This window comes from Vidua macroura, chromosome 4, assembly GCF_024509145.1.
Source record: "Vidua macroura isolate BioBank_ID:100142 chromosome 4, ASM2450914v1, whole genome shotgun sequence".
Lineage (NCBI taxonomy): Eukaryota > Metazoa > Chordata > Aves > Passeriformes > Viduidae > Vidua > Vidua macroura.
Genome location: NC_071574.1, coordinates 55,816,709 through 55,830,715, shown reverse-complemented (window position 1 = coordinate 55,830,715; position 14,007 = coordinate 55,816,709). Strand labels below are relative to the sequence as shown.

General features: G+C 39.3%; 2 protein-coding genes across 4 annotated transcripts in view; one reads left to right on the top strand and one right to left on the bottom strand.

Moving 5' to 3' along the window:
- The first annotated feature begins 2,534 nt into the window (after positions 1-2,534).
- SOD3 (superoxide dismutase 3) lies at positions 2,535-4,040 on the top strand. The gene is made up of 2 exons (XM_053975569.1): positions 2,535-2,651; positions 3,123-4,040. The coding sequence occupies exon 2, from the start codon at positions 3,139-3,141 to the stop codon at positions 3,862-3,864; it is 726 nt and encodes a 241-aa protein (XP_053831544.1). The 5' UTR covers positions 2,535-2,651; positions 3,123-3,138; the 3' UTR covers positions 3,865-4,040.
- A 690-nt stretch (positions 4,041-4,730) lies between these two features.
- The window catches only part of CCDC149 (coiled-coil domain containing 149), a 51,922-nt gene continuing 42,645 nt past the window's right edge, over positions 4,731-14,007 (bottom strand). For 2 of the 3 annotated variants that reach the window (XM_053975566.1, XM_053975568.1), the window contains exons 11-13: positions 13,318-13,425; positions 8,244-8,828; positions 4,731-7,620 (exon numbers count right to left, since the gene is read on the bottom strand). In XM_053975566.1, the coding sequence (XP_053831541.1) occupies positions 8,245-8,828; positions 13,318-13,425 (692 nt within the window). In that variant the 3' untranslated portion in view covers positions 4,731-7,620; position 8,244. The remainder of the gene's footprint in view (positions 7,621-8,243; positions 8,829-13,317; positions 13,426-14,007) is intronic. The other variant, XM_053975567.1, reaches the window with a different exon arrangement.

Sequence of the window (14,007 nt, the reverse complement as noted above, 5' to 3'; positions counted from 1 at the left end):
GGGACTGGGAGCTTGTGAGCAGATTCTGCTATAAAGCTCACTGTAGAACAGAGTCCTTCCTATGCAGTCTAGAGAGCCTTGCAGAAGTTGTTTTGACTAGTCTGTCTTGTATAGCCCAGGAATCTTTAGGACATTGCTTGAAACTCAGGATACAAAAGATCTCATAGAACTGGAACAAAAGCAGAGATCTATTATTTTTTAGAGAAGTGATTGTAACACAAGTGCATGGTCAGGTCAATGTGGACTTTCTTCCCAGTAACTGCTGTCTGCTTTAAAGCTGTCAAGCCCATTATTCACACCTCTTTGTAACTAGAAAATTAAAACACAGGCAGTGGGTAACAACAGACTTTAATGATACACCTGGTTAGTACTTTAGCAACCATCTTTCAGGCTCAAAATGAATGCCAAATCACCCTGGCAATTGCATTCCTTGTAGTTATCATCCCTTCTCCTTTTTAAAATACATCTTTCTGACAGCGGCCCACAGCTACTATTTCCTTTTCATTCTCTGAAGTGCAGAGCACTACAAATACATCATTTCGCTTTGCTGCAGTCCTTTCTGTCCCTTTGATCATCTCCTTTACACCTTCTGCATTTCTGCTTCTCTTCCTCATGTACAGTACATCAAAAATGAGCAGCAAGTAGGTTTCTCCAGGGACAGAATCCCAGCTGGGGTAGACAGCACAAACGCCACTGAAGTCAGAAACATTGCTGTATTTAAGCCAGCCAAAATTCTGTCCCTAGTATGTATTTCAAAATGCCTTATAATTCAGTAAAAGCTTTACAATTCTCTTTTTGTAGTACTGACTGCTGGCTCAGGAATTTCCTTGTAAAAGTACTAAACTCAATTGCAGTTCACTACTTTGTGACTCAAAGAGTAAACAATGAATGATTCTCCTTTCTTCCTTCCATTTGTTTTGACCCCTTAAAAAATGGTTTCTGCTGCTAAGAAGTAATTTTTCTAATAGTACCTAGATTGGATGTTTGCTTCCTGTATTTTACAAACTTAAACCTTTGCATTTGGCTAGTCTTAGCTGAACATTCTTGTGTCTATCTATAACACTTCATTCTAAAACTTTCAAATGCTTTAAACCCACGCAATTTCCTAGTATTACCACACTGCAAGCATGGCCCTTCCCAGCTCAGAGACTGCCAGTGACTGAAGTTGGGAAGAGCTGCAAAGGAGGTAGCCTTAGGCTTGGGGTGATGGACAATCCTGGCGCTCGGCTTCTCTGAGAGTTCAGCTCCCACTGAACACTGCACGGTGCCCAGGAGCACAGTGATCTGAAAAACTTGTAAATACCCTGAAGAAATACCAGTTGTCCTGTTTCACAGATTAGGAACTGAAGCCCAGAGCTAAAGTAACACATTCAATATCCCAATAGTCAAAAATGAAGTTAGTTAATTCTGTATTTCCCTGGCTAATGATCCGAGTAGTTGACATTCCTTTAGCTCTACTCTCCCTCATACATAAAGAAAAACAATTGTCTCTCTCACATAACTGAGCATCTTGGAACTGATGTAGTATATGATACTGGTAAGATTAACACACACGATTTTACCATTGCAGAAGCTGACAGTCCCATTCCTTACCCAGCTGGCAGAAGACATGAACTGGGAAAAGGGATTTTCTTTGCAATTTTCTTGCATTGAGAATTGTTCCAGAGTAGTAAGAGATACTCTTTTCTCTCCACAGAAATCTCACCCTGTTAAATTGATCTTGTGACAGACAAATCCACATTTCAGCTACATCAGTGGGAAGTGCTGTGAGCAGGGCAATGCCCTCGAGAGGAGAGCATTTCTTAGTTCATGGGATGATGAAACACATGTGAACTATCCATGTTCCAGCTTCTGAGCAATTTCTCTGCACCTCAGTCTGATGTTGCACTGCCTCAGTACCGCTTACTCCTCTTTTAGGAAAGAAATCACTGCTACTTAAAAAAAAAAAAAAAAAAAAAAAAAAAAAAAAAAAAAAAAAGCAGAAAGGCTTCAGTGGAGCAGATGAGCAGATATAGAAGAGCAGATGCTAACTAACCCCAAAGCTTCAGAGGCACCATTGACACGTACCCCAACAATTACACTTTAAACTGTTTCTAAATCCACAAAAACTTTTGTATACATCCATATAAAACAGTTTATGTTGCTCAAGCACCAGTTTCCATTTTGATTAATGAAGAAATAAAAATGCAAACTACCTCCAGACAACCAGCACACAAGTGAGCAAACCTCCCAAATGTGCCTTAATAAAGCTTCTTCCTCTCCCCTCCTTGCCTGCTCAAGTTCACTTGTTTTAGATGAGTGCATGAAGTCACCAAAAGGCAGATTAATTTCAAAGTTTCCTGGCTTTTTTTTTTTTTAAATAACTGTGAGGACTGAGAGTCAGACTAACAAACTCACTCGGAAAGGATAAAGGGTTCACCCTGCCCAAAGCAAAAATGCCTAGAACTTTCTCCCCTCCCTTCCTTTTTCCCTCCGTCCCCGCCTCCCTCCCCTCCCACAGCTCTCCGCCTCCCCTGAGCCAGCGTTACCTAATTTTCACACAAACACGCACTTTCTGTAAGCATCACTTTCAAGCAGCTCTGGCCTTCTGTCCGATCACATCTTGGTTTAGGGGAGCAGAGGCGAAGAGCACTACTGAGGGGTTCTGCAAGGTAATCAACTTGTTGGATTTTTGCTTTTTGTTTGTAATGCCTAACTAATGGTTAAGTAGATGGACCAAGAAAAAACTCCTGGCAAACTGCCTTGCTGGAATTTGTTGAAGTAGAAAAGCCTTCTTTTCTACAATACAAAAATACAAACTCAGAAATAGATTTAAAAACATTTTGGCTTGCTTGCTTCCTGCAGGGAAACAGAGGCAGTTTTTGAGATCAAGATCTAATTTAAAATATACAATCACTAGAATTTCTTTAAGTCATGGGTGCCAGTTGGATGTGTTTAAATACACGTATGCATTCTGATTGAGTTTCAGTTCATCACAATAGAGAGGTTTAGCCAGAAGCAGTCCCCTGGGACCATGCTCCAGCTGTTTCACTCAGCTCCCCACTAGCTGTGTGTGTCTTTCTCTCCAGCCATACTGCTGCAAAACGCCCTGATTTCTTTGTACCTTCCTGTATCTTTTGCAGGCTCGAAATTGCCAAGATGTTTCTGATTCTTTCTCTGGTCACTGGGCTCACCCTGTCTGCCTCTGGTGTCATGACAGACAAGGAAACTGACCCACGCCAGGAGTCACTGCATGAAATACAGAAACAAGTGAACGACCTCTGGCAGAATTTGCTCTACCCAGTAACACGTGGTAACGACACTGATGGAATGATTTACGCCACTTGTGAAATGAAGCCCAGCTCTAAAATAGATGCTGACAAGCCACAAGTGACTGGACAAGTCTTATTCAGGCAGAGTTACTCATATGGAAGACTGGAAGCCTTATTTTACTTGGATGGGTTTCCATTGGATAACAATCAATCCAGCAGAGCTATACACATCCACGAGCTTGGAGACCTCAGCAATGGCTGTGATTCTACAGGGGGACACTATAACCCTTTCAGAGTGAATCACCCTCGTCACCCAGGAGATTTTGGCAACTTTCTTCCTAAAGAAGGCAAAATCAGAAAATACAAAACAAACCTCTTTGCCACAATCTTTGGTCCATACTCCATCATGGGCAGATCTGTTGTGATCCACGAGCAGGAAGATGACATGGGCAAGGGCAATAATAAGGCCAGTTTGGAAAATGGAAATGCTGGGAAACGTCTGGCTTGCTGTGTGATTGGGATAAGCAACAAGAACTTGTGGGAAGAGAAACTGCCCGAGGTTATGGACAAGAAGAAGAGAGGGCTCAACAGAAGAACGTACAGCCAGGCTTAGGTGAAGTCCAAAATGCCAGCTACAGCCTGGGCAGCACAAAGCAACTCAGGCTGTGCTGTTGCCCACTAAGATATATGGCTAAAGGATTCCTATTTGCTTGCTCCTCTATGAAATGTGTATCACTTTTGTAGAGCTTCCTTTATGTAAGCCCATCAATAAAACCAGCATCAGCTCAACACTGTGAGTGTTTTCTTGAAGGAAAAAGATTCCCTTTTATGCAGTTTGGAAGCTGAATGCATGTAAGCAAGAGTGCAGATGGATAGGGTGTGTGGGCTAAAGAATCTGTGCACTGCAAGGGTCTTTCAAGGGATTGTTAGATCCTAAAGGAAAAAAGTAAGAATTTGCCTCTCATTAGACACTCTTCTGTAGTTAGGTGCCAACTTGAAAGCAGAAAGATTTCTATGCTGTTAACAGTGTGGGTGTTGTGTTGCAAGACCTTGGTAGTGGACTTCCCCTAGAAATAAAGAAAAGTACAGAAATTTCTGTGTTGAACTTCAGATCCATTATGTTATTCTGCTTCTGTAAGTCTCCAGTCTGTGCCTGTTAGTAACAAAGTTATATACAAAAGTTATAATGCTGCTTAGACAATGATGATAAAGTTAGCAGATCAGGGAGAAATATTATTTTCATAGCAAAAAAATGCTGAGTGTGTTACTCCATACAAAACTGTAGGAACAAAGTCAGTTTGGGCTGGGAGAAGTGAAAGTGAAAAGATTTAAGTAAGATAATTTTCAGACTTAAAACTTTCACTTAATAAGGCTTTACTTTTTAAATTTAACGCAACTCAGAATATTAAAACATCACCCCATGGCTATCATTCATCTAATACTAAGAAGAGAAAAGGAAACAAGCAGGTAGAACAAGTGTATCAGTAAATGTTTTTATTAAAGATGACAAAATTTATTAATATAGTTTAACCACGTTGTGCTGTTAATCCAGGCAGCAACAAAAGACTAGTTTGCAAATAAATTAAACTGCATAATTTAGAAAGCAAACTACAAAACAGAAGCTGGTAAACAAAGTGCTATCTTTTAGAAATGTAGCAGATTTTCAACTTAATCTCAGTTAAGATTTTGAAATACATTCCTGAGCTCATAGGGATTAAAGAAATTCCACTGTCTTTATTATACAAATTCCCATATGCTTAAAAATAGTCTTACTTAGAAAAGAAGCAGCATTCTAAAAGATGCTTCTTAATCTGTCATTTTCACACACTTATTTTACAAATTCAGAGAACATTATTTTTCCAATAACCACATTATCATACTTTCAAATGAAATCCTTCCCACAGATAATGCATGACTTCACCTTTAGGTACGACAGCCTCCTTAAAATTCGTTTGTGAAATGCAGCTTCTCCATACTCCTGCCACAAAATTCCCTTCCCAGTTTGCTTCCCCAAAGCCCAACACCAAAAAGGCTTACATGTCCGGTTGTGACTTCTAAAGTAGTAGAAAAAGGGAACACTGGTCTTAAAAAAACAAAAAAGCAAAACCAACCCCTCCAAATCTAAGGTAAAGTTGAGTCCACAAAAAAACACTAGTTAAATTTACTGGGAAAAAAAAAATCATTGTTATATTAGCACAACAATATTAATTAAAGCAATATCCGAGGAAGATACTGACAAGAATATTTAATTACTTATCACTTAGTGCAGCAACAATGTCTTACTTTTACAAGTCTCCTTGCTTTGAAGTCTTGTGTTCCTGGGAGAAAGCTAAAAATGTAGCTAGAATACACATTTGCTAGAAAAGAAAGGAGAGGACCAGTATCGCAGCAGCAGCATCACACTGGAAATGAGGTTTTCAGAGATCTATGTATCTTACTGGAATTTAGTGATTGCAAAGGCTTAAAAATTGCATCTAGGAGGGAGAATGGTGTGAGGACAATTACCAAGATTCCCTAATTGTTGGGTTGTACATCAATATGCTCTCACAGAAAAGACCTACGGAAAAGACTCAGCAAGTGAGGCACTAAAAAGCTGTTGATCCAGCACTGCTTCAACCTTACACCAAGCTCTTCATTAACTAATAGCATTAAGTGGCTGTTAAGGGACTGTGAGCAAAATGCTCATTCTCACATCTCTGGGTCAGGAAAGACACAGGGCAGGGAAATAGTAAAAGACTCTCAATGTTTTTGAGCTCAACACATGAAATCTTGACCTTCTTATTTGCTTGCCTCAGTTCTGACTGCATTGATATTTAGCTCTGCAGGATCAGTCTGTGAAGGATGGAAAAAATGCATCTCAAAATGCTACTTCATGTGACATTCAGGCATTAGAGGAGAAAATCCTGCAAATTCTCCTGGAGATTTTAGTTTCTACAGCTATTTTTCTTCTGACTGTCACAAAAATGAGTCAGTAATGCAGTCAGTTACAATTACTGGGAACATCTTAACACTCTTTCAAACACTTAAACTCTTGGGTTTTATTCAGGTAATGAGGAATTTTAATGGTGAGCAAGATAACAAAATAAAACCTTTTTACTGCTTCATGTCCCTAATATGCTTAACTATTTATATAACTTTTGTTCCTAAGGACTGCTGCTTAACATCAGTGGAATGTTGCAATGTCCAATTACCCTTAAAGACAAAGTACACATATTTGAGGAACACTGTAAGTATGGCTTTGTATCCTGCAGACTGACATTGAAAGGGTTACACAAATGCACCTGCTAGGGAAAACACATGAGAACAGAGACAAGCCACATTTTTCACCTTCCAACTATCACTCCTTATATTTATATGTAATAATTTACATACAACCTTTCTTCTGCTGAATAAAAACCATTCATGGGCTCTGACACCTTGATTATGGCAGCACCTGCTACCTCATCTTACACATACAGAAGAGTTTGTCAGTACTGCTAATATAAACTCTCTTTATTCAGCAGCTGACAAGTGGGCTGTAAAAAACTTGCAGCTGGCAGTTATTTGTCAAAGAAGTACTCAGTCTGGGAGGGATTTTCCTTTTTATTAGTAGTATTTTATTAAATTTGCCTTAATTCTTTCTGATTAGTTTCAAGTTCTAGGAGTGAGAAATGAACATTTATAGACAATTAGGTCCCTAGCCAGCAGAAAAATTGCCTTGACAGCTACTGGCCCTCAGAAATTCCACAGCTGCAGAGACTATTCCTTATGCTACAAACAGGAGAGGAAAGACCTCCCTCCCCTTCCCCAACAGCTGCTAACTTCAATGTTAAGTATTCCCTCGTTGCTGCCTTCCTAGAAGCAGAGTGGCACAGCTCCAGCATTAGGACCAAGCTAGGGAATGACACAGCAGCTCCCTTTTCCCCCAGTTATTATAGGAATGTTATTCTATGACTAAACCTCTTCAGGAGAAGAAGTTTAAAAAAGTGGCAACAATGCAAATAATCCTTCTATCATACCATAGACTGGTGAAATGAGGAGGAAAGGAAGAGTTATCCTTAATTCCAAGTAATAAAAAAATAAAAAAGACACAAAATTCCTTTAGAAAGGAGAGGACAGATGGAGTAGGCTGAAACCTATCACCCATTAACTAAGCCCAAAGGCCTGCTCCAGCTCCTGTAAGTAGAGGAATGCAATTCCAGAAACTGACAGCCAAGTAGCTGGACAGGACATCACTGGTTCTCCTCTTGCTGTTTTCTTTGCTTTAGAACAGCATTGCTGTTTCTTACAGTAAGACTTCTGGCTTCTCTGATGATGTTTCCTTCGGAGCTTCATTAAATTGGGCTCTCAGTATCTGGTGAAATAGCTTGCTTCATTTTCATTATATGAGCTGGGAGAGGAAAGGAAAAAATTTGTACAGTTGACAAAATACAAAGGTATAAAGGTTTGTAATGAGAGAACTATACATGCAGGGATGGTTTTCAGAAACTTCCTGTCAGGGAATAGTGATCTTATGCTACAGATGTACTGACAGTCACTATACATAAAGAGAAGCAGAATACAGTCTGAGAAAGAAGCAAAAGCTCACAACCTTAAGATGCTTCTCAATTTATCACTCCAAATTTTTCATCCTTGAGAGACATTTCTCAACATTAAAATACAGTCCAGCACTAGGACCATACATGTTTCAGGAGCCTAGTGATAACAAGATAAATCATTATCACTGGTCTCTTTCCTACACTAATATAAATTATATCAATCTACATAGAAACTTCAAATCATTACAAAAAACCAACATGACTAAACCTCATCACTAATTCATTCCCTTAGGTAATCTACAGTTTTGGTACACTACAGCCAGGACTAACAGAAAAACATCTTTTTTGAAGAATTATTAACAGTTCAGTATAAAATAATCAACCCTACAGCACGATATTTTACTGATCATATCTGCAACAGCACAGACACTGCACAAGGATTACAGTGAGATGCTTGAGGGCCTGGATTTCATACCTCAAGCCAAACTGTTATCCAAATATTCACGGTTTTCAGCAGCATCAGATGGTTTCTTTTTTTCAGATTCAGAGAGCTGCTCAAAGCTGTTATTTGTGTCTGCAGTTTTAACACTGAGCCCTCCATGCCTTCCAGCGTCCTCAGTATGCACCACATCCATGGTGCTGCTGTTTTGATCCTCTCTTTCATTTGGAATTTCACAATCTCTCTCTAAGGTTTTGCCATTGTCTTTCAGGGCCTCAGTTTCACCTGTTCGTTCACTCTCAGAGTTTGAGGGATCTGTGGGGTCAGATGGATCAGGGCTGGAAAGTGGGAACTCTGCCTCTGATGAATCATTAAGCTCTGCTTCAATTCCCACGTTCTGCTCCCCCACAGGAGCGCCTCCTCTTTTCCCTTCCAGTTCTGCAACTGTCAGTTTAATTATCTGACTTCCAAGCTTGTTTATGTCTTCCTCCTCAGAAGGTAGCTGGGGTAATGAAGGGTAAAAATGTTTATTTTGGATTCTGTTATTTAAGTTTGTTCCCTCTGGAGCCAGAGACTCACTTGCAACAGCATCAGTTTCATCATGTTCTCCCTTCTGTTCTGCTGAAAGAAAAATGGAACAGCAAGATATTCAAGTCATTTGGAGGAATTTGTTATATATCTGATCTGAAGAATATTACTACCAGTGCTGGACCACAGAGATGTTTATCTCAGTAAGGAATTTTTAAGAGTGCTTCCCTATCCCTCCCAGGCCTATTTCTTAAACAATAAACAATCAACACTAAGTTTCTTGCTGGACCTGGCCCTGTTTTGGAACCTATCTTTCCCTAATACCAACAATTCTAAAAGTCAGACAGTACCATACTGTAGAACAGCAAGGTCAAAAAAACTTTCTTAGAGGAATATCACCTCCAAGCAAGGCACTTAACTATGGAAATTTTTGGCACAGCTTACCATTAATCCCCCCATCACTATCAGTTTCAGGGGTTAACACAAGCTCCATTTATTTGGAGCTTTTCACAGGTTTTCATCCAATAATGAAGTTTTGTTATTGGTCCTGCAACATTTCTCCAAACATAAAAAATTATTTTGATTAGGGTAACAGCATAAAACAAAGCAGCAGCACGAGAATTTAAAGTATAACATTATACTAAAAGGCAAACACTGAAAAAAGAGTCAAAATAGAGAAAAAAATCAATGTGCAAACAATCAATCAATGTGTCCATTAAAGGACAGGAAGCCTCATTAAAAATAAGCTTGCAAAGTAAAGGAAGAAAAATTAGGAAATGACAAAAATAAGTCTGCCTTGAGAGCTTAAAATTACTCTTGTTGTGCAGACACATTACATTTTACTATTTAAGAATTTACTCCATTTCTCTCACAGGTTCACACAAGAATGGGACTGCCTGGCTGCAGAGGACCAGCCTACTGTCTCTATCATACCTCTCATTTAGAATTTGGGAGCTACTGAGTGGATGAGACCAGGCTTGGCATGAGGGGAACAGACACTCTTACTGCCATCAACAAAGCTAGGAATGCAACTCTTAAGACCTGGAATTTAAGTCTGTGGAAAAGGCAGGGATAAATTAACTTTCAAAAGGTGATCACCCACTGGATCTAAGACTCATTATCTGAGAAGTCACCTGGAAAACTAGGAGCTTGATGTGCAGTACTGCTCTGCTTATGCTCTAAATCAAAGTGCTCCAAATGAGCCAAAATGTATGTACCTTAAACTAGCACTTGAAATTAGCAGGGACTCTACCTTCTTCTTTGCATGCCTCAGTTTCCTCCCTCTTATTGTAGAATAACACCAACCTATCACCTTGCTGCAATCTTCTGAAGATAAATTGTCTCAAAGCACTAAATCACCAGAGAAAAGTTCACAGAAGAACAGCACTGTTTTCTTCAGGGAATGCCTGAAATAGCACCCAAGCAGTTCAGCAGGGACAAGGCATTCAACAACGGAGGGGAAAAACCCCAAGTAGTTGTTCATCAGCAGCTGTGATGCTCAGGTACAATCCATCCCATGACACTATCCATCCTGTGCATTGGATAAAGTGAGATTTTGTGGCACAAGACAGGCTTTAATTCATGATTGTACTCTGTCATTATGCATGTTCACACAGGAGCCGCATGGTAGATCCTACAGACATCCACCTTAACTTCATCAGCTTAACTGAAACAATGATAACAAGTGCAGATTAAAGGAGGCTTTGATGAGACCAGGGTAAGCAGACAGACTGGATAAAAAAAGCCTGCAAAAGCCCTCTGATTATCTACAGATCTAGCTAGAGCAACACTTGATGCATTATAAAAAGTTCTGACACAGAATAAGTGTTTGTTCAAAAGCTAAGAAGATTTCTTGAGTCAAACAGGCACCAAATATCCATGCTACTCTTTAAAAGACCATAACTGACTAATGTGACATGAGATCTAATATATAACAATAAGTAAGAATTTCATTGCTATTGTGGTTATCAACTGTTTTCACTCAACTGATGATCATTTAATGAATACGAAAATAAGAGTGGTTTTGTTTTTATTTCAGTAATACTTTAACCAAGAGCATACTTGTTTGATGAATGATGGTGGATGAACACACTCCTGGTGTTCTTCCCAGTTGTCAAGGTCCCCCACATTTTGGAGGTACATGGTATAGATGAAAAATTGCAATATGCACCAAGTTCTAAAACTCAACAGCAGTCATTCTCTTTGCAGAGTGGTACAAAATGTACCCAGGTATCATTCCCATACACATTCTGACTGCAGAGGAGTTGTGTGACTCCAAACACAGGGATATGCCCCACAGCTGGAAACACACTGCTTCCTTTTTAGGCTTTGAAGGGAAAATGGCAGCCCCAAACATCCTTCAGGAAAAGCATCTGGAGCAGCAGAACAGGTTATTGTTGCATCACCTACTGTAGAAACTATGGTGTCCCCTGCACAATGAGCATAAATGTGCTCATTTATGTCACCAAAAAAGTTGGCCCAGTTTAGTTATCACAGAGGTAACTTTTGTCTCAGTTCTCACTGCAGGTTATCAGCTATATTGGGACATAGGTAAGGGAAAACCCAAGCTGTTTGTGTAGGCAGGACAGTAATTTCTTAACCTGCTCCAGTTCAATGACAGAATTGCTACGATTAACCTTGGTTCTCATTATGGTCATGGGATGGAGAGGAGAAAAGAAGGAGAAGCTCCTACTGGGAGCTGATTCTTCCTATGACTGCCACGGGTCTAATCCTGGTCTGTCCTTTCCTATCCAAGGCTGTTTACTTCTGCTCTTCTCTTCCCCTGCCTATCTTTCTGTTCCTGCTCCACATCCCCTTGTTTATCCAGTCCCTATACTCACTGTGCCCATTTCTCATCCACCTTTCAATATTTTTTAATCACATCTTGCTTTCACTGCCAGCATTCTGATTCCTCACTCCTGTGCTCTGACCTCTGCTCAGCCACATGCAAGTTCCTCCTCACTCAGACTTCCATTGATTCTGTCAAACCCCATCTACTCCAGTCTTCCCACCATTTGAGAGTCCTGATCTTGGCCTTTCTTCCCGCTCTGCTCCAGGCTTTTTTTCCCCCTCTAAGTTTACTTTATTTCAAAGGAATGGTGCATACAGAGTTTTACCAGCACTGGTGGCACAAAGTAAGCTCAACAGAATAACTTGTTTGTTTTTAGCAGATGAGATTTTTAAGTGAATCTTGTAGAATGAGGTGGAAACTCCAGACTGCTTCCTCAGGCTGGAAACCTTTTCCCTAGATTTCAAATTCCTATAATTGTAGATACAGGAATATTTGCATATTGAAAAAGAACCAACCCAAATTCAAATATACAAAAGACAAAAAAAGCCCCTCAAAACCCCCATGTGGTCATCAGTATTTAACACAAAAAAAAAGGAAATAATTTGTCTATCTTTAAAAAAAATAGCTGACGTAGAAAACACAATGTGGAAAGCTTAAGCCCAGAGTTAAGGTTTGGCAGTGTTACAAAGCAACAGCAAGAGGATCTGATGAGATGTGACAGGCAGATAAAACTTGCCTGTCTGATCAGCCTGTAATCACAACTGTAATACCAGCCTCACCTAGGACAAATATGGAAAGAAAAGAGCATAATGCCACCAAGTAAATACTTTCAGTAACTGCAGATTTAATTAAAAATCAACAATTAAGTAGGTAAAAGAATGAATATTTATGAGTTATTATTACTTACCAGAGGACCATTCATTACAGTTTCACTTCTTATTTTTAGCAAAAGTATCAGCTGATCAAGACTATAAAAAAAGATCAGCCTTGCTGTCACATTTTATCAGATAATGACATGGACTATAAAGTCAAAATTAAGCCACAATCTATTTAGTTTCAGGACTAACAAATAAATTGTTTATGATGCTTCATGGTTAGCTGAGAAAGATCTGGGCACATCATAATGTTATGCCCATTAAAGACTTTATCCAAATGCCAATAAGCAAATACAATAATCCATCTCCCATCCATTATGAAAAACTAAGGAAAAACAAATCAAGGTTATCAGCAACTCTCAAATAAAGTGAAGCTTGACTTTGGAGAGATGTTAAAGCTTGCTATTGGAGAAGGATTTTTAACAAAACACATGTAAGACTATGAAAAAAGCAGTCAATTTCTCTAGGAAAAATGAGTTGGGTATTTCAATTTACCATGTGCAATCAGGAAGCCATTCATCTAGACATCATCTATAATGCAGGAAAGTGCTAAACCAGTTCCACAGACTGCTTCCTACTGTGCATTTTAACTGAGGGGAAAAGTGCAGGAATCAGTTAACTGCAACACAAATGGCATGAATAACTTCACACAGTGTCACGTTATCTGGCAGGAAAATTCTTTGAGGTGTAAGACCTGATCCCTAGCCTTAGCAATCCATTCAATAGTGACTTTTGAGTAGTTTCATTGCTATTTGTACTGGGACCATCTATCTGTTTTACTTGTGGATGATGTAGTCAATCTCTGTGATCACTGAAACTTTGCCTTCTGCTATCCCAGCATGAAAATTTATTACATTTTATTTGGAAAGAAATGAGTGCTCAGCTCTCATCATGTTCTTACGTCTCAGGTGCTCACCTTGTACTTCAGTTCTCTGAGGCTTATCCGCAAATGTTAACAATGGTGACCTGGACCGCTGTATCACAGGCAGGGCGGGGTCACTGAATGTTATCGTATCCTTCCCACCTGGAACAATCACAGTGTTAGAACTGCTGCTCCACCAATTACAACCACTGTGCATCAGTGATGTTCCCTACAAATTTTTAACACCGATATAGAAAAGTACAGAACAGGAAAAGCATCTCAAATTATCCCTTCACAGCATGGAAAAAAATACTCTGTACTGGAGCCACAATATGCAAGGCAAAGGCAGAAAAGCTGTATGTTTCTAAATGCAGTACTGAGTAAAGGCCAGATTTTGAAAGACCAGGTGCTGTATGCAGCAAATTGAATTAGCAATTAGAATTCAATTAAAAATAGTAATAATCAGATCATACCAAAGTAATGGATCACTTGCATGCTATTACCAGCAAGTGTTCAGCACTGACTCTTTACTATTATTCTGTTTTCATGTGATACAAGCAGGTTCATCATTATGTAGCTTTATGCTTCAGATTTACATATTATCCTGCAATGCTTCCTTAAAAAATCCTAAAAACTTTGCATAATTAAGAACCAAGGGAGCAAACAAGTATACATTGCTGGGGAACAGGAGGGATTTTAATCTGAAAATTCTCAAAACATTTCTGAGCATTTTAGTTTTAAACC

Bases quoted from the DNA above. Each gene is read 5' to 3' on its own strand.
- SOD3 (XM_053975569.1), top strand. From the start codon at position 3,139: ATGTTTCTGATTCTTTCTCTGGTCACTGGGCTCACCCTGTCTGCCTCT.